Source organism: Cheilinus undulatus, linkage group 14, assembly GCF_018320785.1.
Source record: "Cheilinus undulatus linkage group 14, ASM1832078v1, whole genome shotgun sequence".
In the NCBI taxonomy this organism is placed as follows: Eukaryota; Metazoa; Chordata; class Actinopteri; order Labriformes; family Labridae; genus Cheilinus; species Cheilinus undulatus.
Window position 1 is genome coordinate 24,829,901 of NC_054878.1, and position 19,882 is coordinate 24,849,782.

At 37.7% G+C, this 19,882-nt stretch overlaps 1 protein-coding gene across 3 annotated transcripts in view; it reads right to left on the reverse strand.

Moving 5' to 3' along the window:
• Window positions 1-19,882, reverse strand: part of si:dkey-71h2.2 (low density lipoprotein receptor adapter protein 1) — a 91,964-nt gene that overhangs the window by 6,161 nt on the left and 65,921 nt on the right. Inside the window, exons 9-10 of one of the 3 annotated variants that reach the window (XM_041805992.1) lie at window positions 13,808-13,836; window positions 7,955-10,966 (exon numbers count right to left, since the gene is read on the reverse strand). The exons of 1 other annotated variant lie outside the window; for it this stretch is intronic. In XM_041805992.1, the coding sequence (XP_041661926.1) occupies window positions 10,920-10,966; window positions 13,808-13,836 (76 nt within the window). In that variant the 3' untranslated portion in view covers window positions 7,955-10,919. Of the gene's footprint in view, window positions 1-7,954; window positions 10,967-13,807; window positions 13,837-19,882 lie in introns of those variants that run through there. One more of the 3 variants, XM_041805990.1, reaches the window with a different exon arrangement.

A 19,882-nucleotide genomic window follows, 5' to 3' on the forward strand; every position in this document is an offset into this window, starting at 1 on the left:
TTGGAAACTACTTGGTAAAACTGAATATTCATGTGGAGTACAGAGGTATGGTGAGGAGAAAAACTTGCACCTTTTGACATCTCATCAGGAAAAAAGTGACCACCTTAGTGCTTTAAATGATGTTGTAAACATGATCCAACAAGCAGAAACCCTGGTGTAAATCCATGAAAGTATGACAGACATGGGCCATAAACCAAAGCTACCAGTATGCCTCACATTATATACACACAATGAGAAGAAAAACCTCTATTAATAACCAAAGAATCATGTGAAGCATGTCTGCTTCATGTGTTAATAAAAGATATTCGCTTGGCCTTTTCATGTTCCCTATCTAAAGTGTAATCACAGTGAAGTCCCAAAGAATAAAGCTCATCTCAGAATAGAAAGTGATCACAGCGTCCCACTGATTAATAATTAATATCATGTTTCCTCAGTGCAGCCCTGCAGACTCTTTTTCATTAGCTGCTCAGGTGATTTATGGGCTGTTGTTCCAGCTGAGATAAGCTGGGGTTAGATCTTAGATGTGATTCAGAGATCTGAGTGTATATTGCTTCTATAAATAAATAAATAGAACTTTATATATAGGTTTGGCATGGGAGTCTGCTTTCATTATTGTAGCACTTGGTCCCTTGTTTCCATGTGCAGGAATATATTAGCTGCCTCTGCTTTCCTTCTGATTTAATGCATATGTATCTGGGGAGTGAAGCAGGATAATATGGACGAAAGGGCCAGACGCCCAGATAATTAAAAAACCTCGAAATAAATATATACAAGCCTAACAAGTCTTACATTGTATTCAGTGTGTCAGTTATTTATGCTCATGTTGATGTTGGCAGCTCTTTGAGGTTTAGTTTAAGGGCCCTATTACATACATGTTGTTACATACTTTACATTCACATAATCCTGCCACAAACCCAGGTGCAGGGCACAAAAAGACTGGGTTAAGTTGTTTCATATACATAGAGATTTGAGCAAAACATGATCAAACTTATCAGGCTGAAAGCTCACACTCACTTTAAGAGCCAGGTGCACCTGCAGGCTAACACCTTTCCTTGAGGAACAACAGCACAACTTCATTAATTATTACAATTTCCTGACACACTAACAGCATTGGATAAGATCTATGTTGCTTAATCTTCTGTGAGCTCAACATCAATAAAGGTAGACTGTTAATGAAGGGGAAACAGACCAACACAAAGATCATGGTTCGGTTCCTTTTAATTCTAGGTTTCCTTCATTTATGACTTTTAAGTGCCCATCCAGTGTCATTTACAACCACCTGTGGAAGTTGGTCCAGCATTTGGTGTATTTAACATGATAAAAAAGAGGAAAACAAACTAAAAACTCAAAATAATAAGTAACAAAACTCAATATCCTAATAAATCTCCTGATTTGAAGTGTCAAAATAAATAGTGTGTACAAATAAAAAGGAGATGTGCGCATTTTTAACCAATTAATCATATTCATGATTTATTGCTTTATTGCTCCAAGACATATGTCTGATATACCGTATATCTCAGAGTGGAAAAACATACTTCAATTTTCAAAATAATACCAGATGAAACTTCTGTTTAGGGTTAGAGTAAGGTAAGATAAGGCTTAGGATACCAAAAATTAAAAACCAAAAACCTGACCTGAAAAATCTAATGACAAAATGTTTCACTAGAATGGCAGCAGACCCACGCCTAAGCAGCGCCACAGAGGAACTCACGCTCCCATTGATCACTATGGTGTTCAAAATTTGAAGTGCGAGAAAAAACAGTGCGCGGATCATCACCAAAATCTAATCGATTCTTCCCTGTCACTATCCCAATATTCCCTGAAAGTTTGGTGAAGATCTGACTTTTCGTTCTCGAGTTATCTTGTACACATACAAACAAACAAAGAAACAAACAAAGAAACAAACAAACAAATGAACAAAGATACGGAACCCTTTACATAACCCCCTGCCGATTTCATCGGCGTGGGTAATAAAGCTGAGTAAACATTCTGCTTAAAGGAAAAACAATGATGAAAACATTCTAACAGAGCAAGTGTAGCTTATGTAGCTCTATTCGCTGTGTAAGCTACATACATGGATGATGGAGCTATCATGGTTAAAGCTAAGCCCCCAAAGCAGCTGTGTAAACTACGCATCTACATTATCTGCAAAGCTAAGTTAGCTTTAGCTATGTTTGCTAAAGCTCACATTGCTATTTTTCTATTTGTGTTTGCACATGAGAAAATAAAATTAATAATAGTAAGCTAATTAGCGGCTGATAAGGTAATATAAGGAATGGTAGAATAAACCTAACTTAGCTAAAGGTAATGCTTACATAGCTACATAGCTAATGTAGCCAAAGATAAGCTCACAGTGTAGCTCTGTAAGCTATGTAGGTGAGTTATAAATGTAGCTACATTAGCTTCAGCTACGTTTGCTAAAGTTCATGCTGCTAAAGCTCATGTTGCTAAAGCCAACTAAGCTGGACTGGCCTATGTAGTAATGCATATTACATAGCTAGCATAGGGTTGTTAGCTTTAGCTAAAGCTAACAAAGCTAACGCAAGCTACAGATTGTGTGACTACTTCTAAAACTGGTCTTTGTTTTATAAATAAAGTTTTAATTCTGAAAAAAGTAAAACTTGAACCAGAAAATTAAAGAACTTCCTTTCTGAGATACATAGTGGCTCACGGTCTACGGTCTACAGGCAGACCCCTGCCAGCTGCTTTGATTGGTTTTTCATGTGAGGGACCATAGACTGGTTTATACAAACACAGGATGGCATGTTGTAATGGAGTCTGAGCTCTGCTACAGCACCTTTATGTGCTTGAGTCACCCTCAAACCGAACATGTATGATTTAAAATATTCCAGCAGATAACTTTTATCCTCCATCATTGTTTCTCTCAGTTGCAGCAGTTAACTAATCTGACCTCCTTATTCCATTTTAGATTTTCTCAGTATCAAAGAGTACAACCATTACTAACACACAATAAGAAAGTAGAGCAATGAGGAACACCTTATCAGCAGCTAATTAGCCAGTCTCAAATTACTTTAAATAGCCAGTTAGCAATTAATGACACAGTTATGGATAGAGAAAGAGCTTCATTAGCAGATCCCAAGACAGCATGGCGATAATAGACACTGTAATGAACATACTGTTGCTAAGACATTCATCAAATAGAATAATTTGATGAATAAGTGGGTCTACTTTGTTTTTCCCATCTTGTATAATGTCAGTGTAATGGCTAAAGCTACAGATGATTGAAAACTCTAAAGTGACAGTGCTGCTTTTAACTGTAGCGGGATGTACACAGGATATGTGTGATAAAATATTGCACCACATTTAGTTCTAAAAATAAGGATTTGACCATTTTGATGACACATAATCATGCAGTCTGTTTGCAGCAAGTTCAGATCTGTCAAAGAGATGTAACAATACATAGCAATACAATCAAATATACAAGGACTGTCATCTTCAAGCTAGTTCACACAACTCAAGTTGCCCTGGTTTCTCACTTGACATACATTCTTATCCACATTTACCTGACTAACATTCTCCCAACACTCTATTTAAGCAGCAAGATTTCCACTCTCTCCCCCTGCTCTGCCATTGCCTGCTCTGACCTGCATCAGTACTTTGATTTTGAATTAAACTGCCCCAGCATCCAAAAAGAGTCTAAGGAACTATTTCATCACTGCTAAATTCTGCATGTAAAGTCAATCTTTGAAAAGTCAGGAGAACGGAACCTAAATGCCAAACACAAATCATGGTGTGTTGCTGTAATAAATGTTTTAATCATTACAAATATGAATTGCCTGTCTTAAATGTATATAAATAAATAAACAAACATGGACAACTAAGGTTGGTTAGATGCGCTAAGCTGAGCTGAGCGCATCTAATGAAATCACCAAAATCAGAAAAGTTCAAACCAGAACTTTGGTGTTTTTTATAGACCAAATAGTTGTTAAAAAAAATAGTTGAGTAAATTTAAAAGTCCAAAACACCTACATCCCTCTTTTTTGTGTGTGTTAATGAAACACATTTTAAGTTTAAAGTTTTTTTTTTTTCATTGTACTCAAATTGTTTGAGAATCATCCCCTAATCTGCATGGCTTTCCCAAAATGCCTTTGGGCATTAGACACTTTTGCACCATGAGTGAAGTTACCCACGCAGTGAGACAAGTCTGCCTGTGGGAGACAACGTAGACATACAAAAGAAAACATTCTGAACACAAACTGAATCAGAGAGCCCCTTTCAGAATGTCACTGTAAGACTGAAGCTGAAGGTTATTGAAAGAAGTAAGTTGTAAGTTCAAGTTTTAAGTAAACAGTACTATATGGTAACTATAAGCATTTCTTCATCATTGAACTCAAAGTATTGGACAATCATCACTGACTCTGCAGAGGTTTCCCAGAATACCCTAGGACATTAGACACTTTTGCACCATGAGTGAAGTTACTGGCTCAGTTAGAGAATTTCCTTCCGTGGGAAGCAACCACAGTACACAATGGATGGTATATTAATAATTATGGAAGATGACTTCTTTGTTCCAGGTGCACCTTTCTGTCATTTGTAGTCAATGAACTTGGCCTACCCTTAGTGGTATACTCAAAGTAGGCCAAATACTTGAACATGTTGTATTGAGTTGAATCTTAAAGTGTAGGAAAGTTCCCACTGTGTAGTTTATCTTAAAAAAGTAGAGTTAACCTGTATAAATTTACAAGAAAAAATGAGTTGATTTGACTTAAAATAGCAAAGCACCTGCTACACCATCACAGATACATTGGAATGATGCTCCAGTCAGACGCTAAATGACACAAATCCGATATTAAGTGGATATTCTCTCACTATCAGCCAGTTATGTGTCATCAATGCTGCCTTTGGGAGGTATAGGATAAGAAATTCTTTATAGTATAGCTGACAAATTAATATTAGCTATTTGAGAAGTCTGTTTGGTGCTACGGTCTACTGTAACCTACAGAGACAACAGAGTGTCTAATAGTGTCAATCTATTTGCTCCACTCTGAGGCTTGTCTTTGAAATGGTTCTGTACAGTAAGTATAACACGGATTTGCCTCCTCATTGGATAGTGCACTAGAACAGCAACTTTCTAAAATAAATAAAACTGACTTCAATCTCAAGTCTTTGAGAAAATTGGAAGACAAAAACAAAAAGTGAAGTGCCAGATTTTGTACTGTGAGTTGAGTGTAAAGGTTGGCATAAAGCATTATAAATGGAGACAAACTTAGATCATCTGCTCAGTGGTAGTAGGGTCTCTAGAGTGTTTCATTTATAAAAAAGAAAGCCAAAACCTTTCTATTTTGACAAGAATTCTTGCTAGCTGTCATTTTCTTTAACTTTGAATATACTGCTGTTAAAAGTTTTTATGAAATGTGCTTTTGAAACGGCCTTATGTAACATGAGCTATAGCACACTAATGTGATGCCAGACAGGAAGTAAAAACAAGGCCGTAGATGTGACGGTAATACGCTACTTTAGAGTAGCCTCTAAGTCTCTGCTGAGCTCTCTGAAAATATCAAAGTGTAACTTTCCTGCAGCTTTTCTTTGATGCTCCCTGCAGGCTGATCTCCTCCCTGAACACAGAGCCGCTGCTCCGCAGGCTTTGATACAGACAGGACGGTCACATTGAGTTTTCCGGACGGTCCTTCAGGATTAGAGACCAAAAAAAATTGAGAGGGCAGAGTGCTACTGAGGCTCCAGCTCACCATCGTCCTTCCCTCAGGCTGGGGGGAGATAACACTGAAACAAATGCTGTATTATAAAACGTTCTATAGGAACTGTTATTCGATCAGTAATACATGCTTATACAAATCCTCATTGATTTTTTTGAAATGATATTTGCATCCCTTTACAGTCATCAGAACGAGTGAACACATACCGTTCTGCCAACTCACACAAATTAAATCAGATCTCATTCAAGCTGGCAAAAAATGAAGCAAAGATGCCCTTTTTGACTCTAAGATCAGAGATTTAAAATGAATTAATTCTTGAAGCTTACTTTCAAAACTTGTGTTTTCCTTCATCATAAAATGCCATGTGGCTGCTTTAAACTGGTTTTAGGGATTGTTTGTCTCCTGTCTCAGGTATTTCACTCTCTCCTCCTTTGGGCATTTTTCTTTGGCTATGGATTAAAGATTTATCAGGCTGGCAGCGTGATAAATATTTCAAACAAGTAACAGGTGCAGCTATACAAACATTTATTGTTCCTGAAATTGAAGGTGTTTTATCCACAAGCTCCCCTCTGTTTGCAAATGAAGGTATAACTAGAAATTCATCATCAGTGTCTTTATCATGTGCTTATAGTGTTCGAGGATTTTTTAAAATGAGAAAACAGACAAACTTTTGTTGTCTGTGATTCTGTGAAGTTTACATCACAAGCTGAATGAAATGACATTGATGCAACTGTGTCAGTGAGAAAGACAACAACAGAACGTCCTTGCTTTGCATCGACCACACAGAGCTGCAAAATGTTTGAGGGACAAACACAGTATGGATTAGATTCAACTGGAATGTTCTGAAAGAAGCTGGACAGATAAAACACTGGTACAATAAAGCATTTGGCTTCTTTCTGCTTGTCTGCACACAGTAAAGGCTGTTTTTTTATTGAAGATTTGCTCAACCCTTATTGATCAAATTGTGGAGCAATTTTGGATTATAATGGATTTTCTGCAATACGGCACATTGCAATCATATTGTCTGACTGTGTTGAAGACCTTACAGCATTCTTAGAATAGCATGTGGATGAAACAAAGATTCTTCATTTGACTTTAGCAAAAAACAACCTTGACAAAGTTAAGCTGGCAACACAGAATGATTCTTAAAGGCTAATCATTTTAAAGAAGACCATTTACATGAAGACAGTAATATCACTATAATCCTCCAAACATACATAGTTGACCAATCACATTCAACATTTCTGAAAAAAAAAATCTGCCATTCTTATATTTAATAAAAATGTGGACCTTTTAGGGGAATGAATGTGAATCCCTGAGAGGACATGCCTGCAGATAGACCAATTATTGGCCATGATGATTATTGAGGTAGATAGGTCAGTGTTATGAACCCCTAAATCAAATTTCAGTCAAATAAAACATCTCTAGGTTTATAAAATTAAACTTCAAAATCATGAAAAATGAGGCAGAAAAGTCTGCTCCAGGATGGTGTAGGCGTGTCTGTTGAATGAGCTGAAGCCACGCCCACTCAGGAGAAATACAATCCTCCAAAATTAAAAAATTATCACGATCTGAATTGAGGAAAGCTCTCATGCCAGTAGCCTGCCTCTTGACCTTCTGTTGACCTTAGAAGAAGAGACGAAGTCCGTTTTCTGGCTCAAATCTCTGTTATGATATTTTAGTTTAAATGATCCATAGACCACCCTGCTGATAGATTTGGCAAATTTAACTCACAGTGAACAGAAAAACAGCATTTAACTGACTGTTCACTTTCAATAATGGCAGTGACATCAGCTAACAACAGACTGTACTGAGATGAACAGCTCTGTGACTTTATATTATAATGTTAGGGGGGCGGGATCATTATCTAGTGTGGGCTTGTGACATCGAGAGCCCATATATTGGCCCCACCCAAATTGAACCAAGACAGAAAAGAGGTGAAAATCTTTCCAACGGTCTCAATACAAAATTTTAGTCACATGTAGATCTCAGTGTTTTCACATGTTTAAGGCAACATTATTACAACATATCTATAGTGTTAAGACACAAATATTGGATTTTACTTTAAAGGTCTTTCAAACATGATTGATACTATAAATCCAAATCGGGGAAGTTCCAACTCAATCCAAAGCAATTAGATATTCATATTGACACCACATACTTGAGTCATGCCCCTCAGCTTTAACACAGTTCATAAAATCTAAGTCCAGCTGCGGTGAAGTTTTGTACAAAGTCTTTTATTGTGCATAAATATGTAACAAACCAGAACAGTTTCCAAATTCTGTACACTTTTTTTTACACAGTTAAGGACAACTGCATGTGGCTTCTACACAATCTGTTATCATCAGAACATCACAATACTGCTGGAAACCCACTGATTGCATAGATAGAAAATAAGCACCTTCATTGAAACGTAAACCCTAAGTGTAAACGTCAGTGTTTGATTTAAAGTAATGAAAGCTCATTGGACTACTCTCCTCCTTTTCCAGCCTCGATTGTTTTCTGGCCTCAAACCCCCACACACTCATCTGTATTCAGTGCACTCCAGACTCCAATTGGCATGTTGTACCTCCGAGTGCAGGTCTGACACCCCTTCCCAAAACGAAAACTCGGTGGTGCCAGAAAATAGCATGTAGAAGAGATTTGCAGGGAATCTGAATGTGCTGTATACAGTAAGAGAGCTTCATGGCACATGACTATGAGGAGCGAGTGTCGTCTAGAAGATTGATGTGTGATGTTTTATTCTTAAAAGGGGGATTGATCATTCCAAATTGAGATCAAGAGAGAATCGGCTGCAAGACTGAATTAAACTAAGATGATTTTTCTGCTTGAAAATCAATCAAGAGGGCAAAGACTGTCTAAAGACTAAATCCGAGAGTATTATCTATTAGTGCCATTTAAATGTCCCTTTTTTGGATAATAGTGTGGCTTTGCTGAAGCTGCAAAGGCATCCTAGTGTCAGTCCTCATTAAAAATGCATTTAAATGTTCTAATTTCTTGGATATTCAAAATGAAAGTTTCATCCGAGAGGTGCTGGACAGCTGCCCATCTCTGAATATCACTCAATAACTCTGATTCAGCGGATGCTTCAGAGTCCACACATGAATCAATCTGTGAGTCAATGATGGAGCAGAAAAGGTGAGAAAATGTTGCAAAATTCATCTCTATTCATGGTAAAAGAAAGATGCTGATAAAGAAAGGTAAGACTGGATTTTGACCTTGAACCTGAAAGTCGATGCTTAAAAAACAAACCAGACGAACTGGAGGCTATTCATGACACTGGAAGTCTTTGGAGCTCTCTTACAAATATGTAGCACAGCCAGTATTTGTGCCAGACAGGGACGAAACAATGCAATTAAGCTTCATGGCGTAACCCGATAAGCCAGCCAATTATTCAGCAGCGGGTGTCATGACAACACAAACCCCCCTCGCTCCCCCGTCGTCGCAATTATTCTCAGTCATGATGCCATGAATACAGAGAGAAGGACCCTTCAGACAGACTGGGGCGACAACATAATATCCTCTTGACCATGAACGTCATCAGAGTCGGGGATAAAAATAATTTGCCGAGTCTGAGCAGCGTTTTGTTTGTCAGGAGAAAAAGCTTGTTTCGTTGCAGACACTGAAAAGAAAATGTGAACAGGTGATTGACTTTACAAATTATTCTGTGCATGAGTTACTCATCTTTAGTAAAAATAAAGCAGTTCCTGCAGTAATAAAATCACATACCATTACATTTGTACAAACAGTCTAACTCTAATGCAAAACATACAAGCATGTACACATTCAAATCTCAATATCTTCAACAACCTGTGTGAGCTCAGCTTTATCCACTCTACTGAATTCAAATGATACAATATGCACACAGACATGACATTGAAAAAATACAGCGTATGGAAATAGCTTTCTTTACTCTAATAATAGTGTGGCCTTGCTTTACAGTCATCTTCATAACCTTCCATCATTGATATTCTCTTAGAGTAACATCATCTCTATGTACAGTGACAGCTGGCTGCATGAGGAGGCCACAGGATGGAAAGAAGTCGTTATGTTTTGGTTACATAAGCTACGTTCAAGCAAGACAGTGATGAAATCAATAGTTACAGGAATGTCAGGTTGGTACTGCAAGAGAAGGATGTGCTGCTGAGGGATAAAGGTTAATTTTTCTTTACATTATGAGCACAATGTCTGCTCAGAAATAGGCATTGACTCAAATTAAAGCAATAAAGAGAAAGGGTGTGCAATTACTTCTAATCCTGGAGTCCAATTATTCGTATTTAATGTCATTCGTGTTGGTATGGTAGTTCTAGTGTTTTAAGGGGACTAGACTGCACACTGTGCAAGCATAAAAATCTAACAAGTTAATAATTGGAAACAGTTCCTTAAATTTAGTATGACTTTCTTAATGAAACATCTATGGTCTTGTAAATCAAAAGATGACCAGTGGCTACACTTTATCTGTTTTCATGCAAGTCCCATTCTAATATCCTTTATGCCTCCATAATGAGGTTCCTCTGACATCATGGTTGAAAATTTGTACCTTTTTACTACTGACTTTAAAACTGTAACTATTGCTGCTGTTTCTCCATCAAGCAGAAAACTACATTAAACAACTTGTATGTTTTCAGACAGAGATTACAGCCTTATTTACACACATAAACCCACTTCTCAATGCAAAGCATCTGTCCTGATTTACAATTGTAATTTGTGTTTTCAATATTCGAACAATTGAGATAAAAGCATGAGGATCCATCCTTGGCAATCAGCCTCATCTTCACATCTTGGAGCAGAATGTGTAATTTTTCTTGTTTTGCAGTGCTGTTGTCACACACATTATTCATCGTCTTTCAACTGGCAGTTTGTAGGAATGTGAAAATGGCAGGAGATGGCTGTTTACACTGACTGGAGAGCGTGTGTGTGTGTGTGTGTATGAGAGTGTGTTGACAGGCAAGCATTCACAGAGAAAGCAGTTTATAATATCAGGGTTTCCATTCGGGCTCCTCTGCAGCAGCCGCAGAATATCAAACAGCCTCACTGGTTCAGGTTTGTGCACCGGGGAGCGTGATATGTTTTCCTCTCTCTTCCAGGTTGGAGAGCTGTTTTTGTGATTTCTTTTGTTGATCTTGGGACCTGTGCTAGATTTCCTTCTAATTTCAGTAAGTTGAGCAGTCGTTGTTGGCTGGTGTTATTCCAGCTCTTTGCTGTGGTTAGACAAAAGATGGTGATTGGAAAACTCCCGGGGGCTCAGAGCTGCATTGTCAGAGATGGGTTCGGAGCGGGACTCGGCCAGTCTGATACAGAAAAGAGGAAGAGAGGAAAGTAGTATTTGTACAGAAGTCAGAGGCAGTAAATGTAGAGTCATTGGATGGGTTCAGGAGTCATGACAGGGTCAAAAATTGAATAAATGATAGGCAACGCAGCATTAGCATGGAAGACAGTTGACCTGAATACCTAGAATGATAAAAAAGTTAAAAGACAATGTAACCTCCACTTATATAAGCAGGTAAAAGCTGTAATTAAGGGAAACGTATACGACTTCAGTAGTTATAAACAAAGAATGTGATAATGTAGATGTAGGGCAGCAGTGGAAAGGAAAAGAAGATATTCCTTTAAACTTTGTCATTGATACTAAAGTCAATCAAATCACAACTTCAGCTAGGGGAAATTTGGGAGCTACAACCGTGAATAAAGGTTTGCACACCAATAGGCTGATAGGCACTATGAGGGCTACAGGGTTGGAATCAAATTTTTTCATCTACCTGCCAAAGTGGCTGATGGATTGGATGGAAATCTAGCCGCCACAGACATTTTTACACCAGCCACTCTATTTAAACACGCAGCATTATTCACTGAGGTACATTATGAAAATTTAAGACTCCTGGTTTTCAATTTATAGGCCATTTAATAAGAGCGAGCTGTTGCACAAATAATCTGAACTCTGGCTCATTTTAAACTGCATTTTCAACCAAGTCGTCCTTTACTAAACCATGCATGTTTGCTGTGCTTCCTGCAGGGGCACTTTAAATTCATAGGCATTTCCTGCATTATAAGTTTTTAGGATTTAATATTTTTTTGCACATTTTCTGCCGTCTAAAGCCAAAATGCAGGCTCTTTTGAACTTTCTTGGACTTGCGACAAGCGAAACATTGGTTCAAACGCATTTTTAGCAGTTCTACTAACGGCAGTGGAGAACTTCTATTATATGATATTAAGACAAACCATTTGACAACAGCTCTGACACAGAGAGGAGGCAGGTGTGTTTGGTCAGGGAGCACATAGGTCAGGTTGACTTTGCTCGTAAAGTCAGAAGGAAGAAGAAGAAAAAAGGGGGGTTAATTTGTTATTTACATTAACTAAATTATTCTGTTAGGTTAGGATACTTTTATTTAGTGGTAAGCTGAGTAAATTAACCTGACACTGCTTAGAAATACCCGCATTTGATTGTGTCGGGTGCCAATTCCACACCCTGGATGGCTAGTGAGAACAAACTTCAAAATGCAAACTGTAAACTTTTTTGTTGTATTGAGAAAGGCTTATCTTCTTTTCGCCTGTCCTATACTTTTCTTCAACATCTGACTTCTATAATTGGCTCAGTGTCTATGTGTCTGTCTGTCTGTCTGGATTTGCACTCCACACCACTGCTCCAATTGTTCTTAAAACTTTTCAGAAGACTTCTGGGGTTTACTGGTTAGAAACCAGTGCCATACAAAAGTCATAAATATGTACAGATTTTCTATGAAATCCTAAAATGTTGTATAACACATATTTTTCTCTTTTCCCTGTTCTTCTTTCATGTCCAAGGGTGGCTTTCGCAGCACCTCCCTTTCCTTTTTACTGTTCTATTACATCAGCTCGCCTTCATACAAAAGATTTTGCGGTATTGCTGCTAGAATATTTGCTTGCTACTGCTCCCAATTCACTTCACCATCATGCAGAAGAGGAGACGGTGTTTGCTCTTACACTATAGCTCAACTACTATAGCAACTTCTAGAGCTCACGTAAAGTTCAAAGAAATATCACCTGTAAAATTAAGGTAAAGGTCGCCGCAATGTATATACAAAATAGTGCTGGGGGCAATTATCTTTGACTCCGGTGTTTCAGACAATAAGCTACAGTGGAATGCAGGATGCACCAATGCATTAGTTTAACTTGGTATTGGCCAATATCTGCCCTGTTGACAGACTGAGGCTATTGGGACATATGTGCCATGAACAGAAATCAGTCGCAAGTGTGTATCTATCATGTTCAATACATTTCATTCTGGTATGAAGTATACCTAACTGCTGAATCCAATAAGATATTTTTACTGGTCACAAGAGGTGACCTCTTGGGCCAACCCTGATCTGTTTTCATGGTAAAAAATAAAACAAAAGGAAATGTTGGCCAAGTGATGAACAAAACATTGATATTGATATCAGCAATCAGCTAAACTCTTATTGTTACAATCCACATGTTAACAGAGGGACAAATAACAATTAAAACAAAGACAACATTTATTGTGCTTTCACTATATTGCATAAGATCTGAATAACAAAAAAAGCACAACATTAATGGCAAAAAGATCAAAATAATGCATCTTAAAACCTTACAAATTAGAGGTACTATCAAATTTAGAAGGGTAGAACAGGCTGGTATCTAGTCTTTATAATCTGCTGTTCCAGTAAAAATTCAAAGCTAAAATAAAGACATTAAGAATTCATTTTTTCCTTAAAGTGACTCCCACATTGCACTTGTTCCCGTGCATTGATTGAAGAATGTCTGACCTGATTTATTCTTACTTTAGGTGTCTTTAAAGAGGATGTTGAGGGTACAAGGGAGGGCTGACAAAGACAACATATTCGTTATGGATTTGGGAAGAGGAAAATAGAAAAATGCCTGTACACAGGCCCCTGAAATTCGTGCTTCCCCACAGTTTGTTAGTTTACCTTTCTGCACAGATGGAGTCAAAAATAGACACCTTGTAGATGTTGTTACCCAAATGGAAGGCTTCCCTGGGACATGCCAGCACATAACAAAGGGTTCATTGTAAAACAGAGATGGCACAGCATAAGAATGAGTAGCCTTGGAAATGTCAGGCCTCATGCAGCATGCAGAACCCAGCATGAAAATAACACTTCGATCGTGTAACTTACCGGTGTCCATCTCCTCTACCTCCATGTTGCTGCATTCCAGGTAAGAGAAAGAGCAAATCAATATATGGTAGGGTTAAATGATATTGGGGAAAAAATGGTATTTCAATGTCTTTTTATCATGAATATTTATTGCTATATAAAAAATGGAAAATGTATATGCTGCAAGTTTATGTAGGCTTAAATACGGGCAGTTAAAATTTAATTGCACAATCATTCGTGTACTTTAAGTCTATTCTCTTCAGCCAGCATAGCATGGGTTATGTCATAAATTATGCAGTCATATTAAGATTACTACATGAACTGTGATAAACAAACTAATACTGAAAATCCACGTTTGCTATTTGCAATGTGTTCCTCCTAAATCCAAAAATAATCCAAAAAGGTTTTGCACAAAGGCTCAATCCTACAGTTAAATGTGCACATGCTGAGTGAGAAAATATTCCTTTGTTAAAAAAAAATCTTCATATTTACTTTGATGAATCCAGATTATTGCTGTGAGTTTATTGTGAAGGCTTATCTTGGAATAAAATGCTGGTTTATTGTGCAGCCCTGTCATGTGGTTAAACTATAAAGGTTGAATCATTTTAAAGCACTCAGATTCTCTTTCTTGGAGACTGTAAGAAGAAAGACACTGTCAGAGCTGTCAGCGTGCTGTCTGTGCCTCTCCAGCGTGCATAAAGAAGCACTCACTGAAGGTTAAAATGACAAAAAAAGGAACTCATAACATTTGGATGAGGTTAAATTATTTAAGCACATCAGTACCAAGCGGGCGGTTACATAACAGTCTTCTTCACTCAGAGGTCTCCATTCATTCAGAAATCCTAAATACAAATCAGCCTGTTTAATTAAGCCCAGGTCTAGAGATGTGAACACAGGGCCTCTATTACATCATTTTCTACTTTTCTGACAATTAGATTTTTTAAAGAGGCCTAAACTCTGACCTGTGATTAAACACTCAATTAGAAACAACTCTACTGAGGCAGGTTTCACTGCTTTAATTAAAGCTAGACAAGAGGTAGTGCTGCTGCTTTAACAGGAGAGAAGTCATGTTTATGTAAACCACTGATCTAAACAAATTGATCAGCAGACACTTAGTAAAGTCACTCACTCTTTTTTTTTTTTTAAGATTTATTTTTGGGCATTTTTGTGCCTTTATTAGATAGAGGAGGACAGTGAATGGGGAGTACATGGGGAGCGCCTTTAACCACTAGGCCACCTGCTCCCCCACTCACTTTTTAAAAGAGAAAAAGCAGAAGAGGGACAGACCAACTCCTATACCTAAACATAAAACAGCAATTTCAGAAATCAAAAAAAGCTTCAACAAAACTGTCAACTTTTTGCTGATAATCTAGTTTGCTTTTGAAGGTCTCAAAGAATTTTTGACAGCACTTTATTTAAGTAAGAGTAATTTACATTAAAAATATGGTAATATTTAAGAATAAGATGGTATCAACCTAGTAATAAGCTGAGAAAATATTTACCAAGTAATATATATTAATTTTCAAGACATTGCTGTGAGATTTCTCTGGTAATTAGGTGGTATTTTACCCAGTAATTCTGTAGAAAAATTATGGTAACTTTCTATACAACTTGCTTAATATTGCCGAGGTAATTTCACTGAATTTTGGCTCTCCTACAACATTACAATAATTTCTGCTATTAGAACTTGAAACAATTGTCCAGAATGTCCATTAAAGTATTAGTAATAAGGAAAAAATCCCAAATTTTTTGGAAATTAGCAGATATGTTTTATTTTCAAAGAGTTTCATTGGATGGTTCAAGGACATTTGCCTAATTATTATTATTATTATTATTATTATTATTATTATTATTATTATTATTTTGGCATTTTCATGGAAATTTGGGGAATATTATTTTTTGGGGGGAATTGGACTGGGACCATGGGGGTAAGGGGCTGTCCTTAGACATTTTCATGGAAGTTTCAGGGAATTTCTTCAGATGTTAGGATGTTCCGTCATCTTTAATTTTGGGGGAAAGTATCTGCATTTTTTTAGGGGGGAATTTTTGAAGAAATTTTACAGCAAATTTGCTATATGATTTGGTTACTTAACTGAAACTTTTCAGGAATTTGCATGGAACTTTTTGGGGTCATTTTTAAAGGAATTTTTAGACTTAAGATTTGAAGACTACTTAAATAGATTTTGGGGTACCTTTAATGGGATACTTTCAAATATGCTGAAGGATTTTCACATAAATGTTAGGTTATTTCCTTGAAATTCTAGCAAATTTATTTAGATTTTAGAAAGTAAATTTCCACAAAAGTCTTGTTCAAAGACAAGGCTAATGCTTTTGAATAATTAGGTACTATTTTCACCAATTAAGTGGGAGAGACTAAATGTTTTCCTGAAAAATGCTCAGGTCTCAGGAGGTTAAAGTGAGTCCTTCTTGAATTATTTTTCAAGTATTTTTTTTTTTTCAAGAGTTTGGGGTTAGGATAGACCAGAGAATTGCCATAATTTACAAGAAATTACTTGATAATTAATGCATAATTACTGGGTAAATACTTCCTTCATATTACCATATTTCTAAGTTATTACTTGATAAAGTGTGCCAACTTATCATAAGGTAATTGCCCATTTATTCTTGAGTAATTACTAGATCATTGCACTCATTACTTTCTGGATAGCGTTGGAAATCAGGGCAAGAGAGCAGGGTGCATGTGACAAAGGATCACAAGTTGGACTTGAACCTTGACCGCCCACTCATAAGCCTAGTCCCCTTGCATTAAGGCAAGACCTATAAATGATAGGCCAATGGCACCACAGAAAAGGTCATCAACCTTGAAGAGCCAAGAGTTTGACCCATTTCCATGTCTGTCATCAGGCAGATCCATCTTGCAAAGCTTTAAACTCATTTTTTCCCCAGTCAGGGAAAGGCTGGACCAATCAGTGTCATTTGAAGAGAACAAGGTGGTTTAGCATTAGGCTGACTTTATATCACCACTTTAATTGAACCAAAGTCATTATAAAGTGCATTTCAAAACAACATGCATTGTTGAGGACATTAAAGACTCTGTTTGGTTGTTTTTTTATTTTTCTTAAAACTAAGTTGTGTTCACTGCCTTTGCATTGCAGTTTTTGTTGTGCATTTCTTAATAAACTCGTAAAATGTTTTCCTCATTTTCTTCCCTCTGAGCTCTGGGAAATGCCTCTAAGAACAAGGACAACAACCCACTGCTGATGCTAAAGTCCTCCCAAATGTATTATGCAACATCCAAGGACTGTCACAGCCAGCCATGACAACTCAATGTGATCCACAGTCTCCAGCGCTTCAGGACAGATCAACTCAGACATTTGTTCACCGCCACCGCAGAGTCTGACACCACGCTGACCTCTGCAGAGCAGGTCTACTCTAACACTTTAAACACAATTTAGCATCTCCTCTAGCAAGTCAGATCTCTACTTCCTCCAATCAACAACCTTCCTCACCCTAACCTGAGGTCGGTACCTACTCATCCCTGCTGAGAACATCCTGGATGATGATCTTCCAACCTCTTTTGATCTCCCTCCACCCAGAGCAGCTTCCACATTCTGGATTTTTAATCTGTGCCTCTCATTTACTCATTTGCTTTAACTAAAGTGTTTTCATGTTGCAGGCTAACATACTCATCTATGAGCCGCCAGCAAGACGAGCTAATGAGCAGTTTTCTCTTTAATGTGAGGGGCTCCATCCCTCTGCTGCTCTTCTGAAGCACTGCAGGACGCACGCATACATATCAGCTGCTTCTATGAGGCATTGAAAAAGCCACACAGAGGGCTCGCACACTATCTAAATAACAGTGCTAACAGTTTACATGTTTCAGAAATACGCTTCAATACAAAACATGAGCATTACACCTCCCTCTATGTGTCTCTGTGTACAACAGTGATAATGCAGAAAGAGTTACTGTCATCACACTTTTATGAGCCAAGTCTCACACTGTAGCCTGTCTCTGCAGGCATCTCACAGCCATGAAATGACAATTTCACACTCTGTCACAGATTCAAAGAAACTGGAAAGTGTGCCGTTGTAATCTCAGCTCTGTGATAACATGTTGATGCAGTGTGGAAGGGCGAGCTTCCCGCCTTCTCTGTCAGAAGAGACGGCCATCATGGTGACAAGGAAGGAAGAGAGTGTTGCCTCTGTTTTCTTCAGTGGTTTAAAGTGGCAGAGTGACCTCACAGTAGTTCAAATGTTTTTTCTAATGAATTAAGCAGAACAGAAAGTCAGCTAAAGCCTTGTGATGACCTTTTAATGTGTGTTGTCTAAAGGGCTTTATAAGAGTCAGAAATAAATCTCACAAATTAACTGGTTTTAAATGAGAATGTAGAAATAATGTCAGCCAACAAAAAAAATGGCAAATGCCACCTTAAATAGGAAACTTAACCCTAGATAAGGAATGCAATGTCTATTGACAAATGGAATAGCAATTATATGTTAAAATATAAGAAACATTCACAAATTGAATGTGGATACTGCTTGATCATAATAAACATTGCCACATGATTTTTGTTTACATTTTGTGAGACTACTTTTTTTAAATCAACAAACACATTTTCAACTCGTAAAATAATAAGATGGTAAATATTTCCCTGCCATTGCATATGGCCAATACAATTTTTAGTGGCCTCCATAATTCTCAAATGGAAGAAGTTTGGAACAACCAGGACTCTTCCAGGAGCTGGTTTCTTGGCCAAACTGAGCTATCAGGACAGAATGGCATTAGTAAAAGGCATTAGTGATGGCCACTCTGACTGAGCTCCAGAGATCCTGTGTGGCAATGGGACAAACTGCAGCTCCTTACTGATCTGGGCTTTATGGCAGAGTGGCTAGACGGACACCTCTCCTCAGTGAAAAACACATGAAAGCCTGCTGGGATTTCATGTGAACTGTTTTTGCAAACTCCAAGTGGGCTTTCATGCCAGTTGTCAGTTGTGAGGCCTTCTATAGAAAGGTGTGTGCCTCTCCAAATCATGTCAAAGCAATTTAAGTTACCAGAGGTGGCCTCTAATCAAGAGATCACAAGAAATGGGAGGAACCTGAGTTAAATTTCAAGTGTTTTTGTAAAGTGTCTTTATACTTATGTCAATGTGATGGTTCAGTTTTTTATTTGCATAAATTTGCAAACATTTATAAAATTCCTTATTCACTATCATGATGGAGTACTGAGTGTAAATCAAGAAGAGTACAAATGAATGCATCTGGCTGTAAAATAACAAAACTCAAATCATCAGGGGGGTCTGAATACTTTCTAAATGCACCATATTTCGAACAGTTTTTCAAAGCCATAAAAAAAATGTTAAAAAAATGTTGTAGTTGGTGTATGTCTTCTGTCATGACATGTTTATTGTTGCTTTGGAAATGCTGGAGGTTACATCAACGACTGCTACATCAGGAAGTGGGAACTCCTACTGCTGCTCTGTTGTATCTCTTTACTGTGATGGACCATGATTGTTTCCTGCCATTGTCAACATGTTCCCTCCATAATGTATAACTAAACTGCCCTACCCCTGACCCATGTAACATGTGGCACAACTAGACATTTCCAAGTCAAGTAGAGACACAGCGCTCAGCTTACCCACCTCTGATACCTGCTTCTTTGAGGACTACTATTATATCCCATTATACAGGACTAATATTTATTAAACAGCACAACACTGTTTTGTTTTGTGGATTAATTTTACATAATGAGGGAGAAAAGTTGTTAAAAGTGGCCTTCCTGGTTCACACTGCAAGTGGTCCCAGAATAATTTTCAGAATAGCTTGTAGCATCACACAGAAAGGCTACTTTTAACAGCTTTTCTCCCTCATTGTGCAAATATTTCCAACAGTTCTATCCGCATCCAAACAAACACAATAACTTCAGCTACAGCTCTCATCCAACCAGTTATAACACAACCCTAGCATGGTATTTTTAGGGCTGAGTTCAATCTTTTATTTGCCTATTTGGCTATAGCAGGACTGAATGTAGGCAGCTACAGGCAGGCAGCCATCCTGGTAAGATTCACAACTAAAGTGACAAAAGATTAACCTTGCAAAGCAGATGGGTACGCCTGTTTCCATGTTTCTCACTGG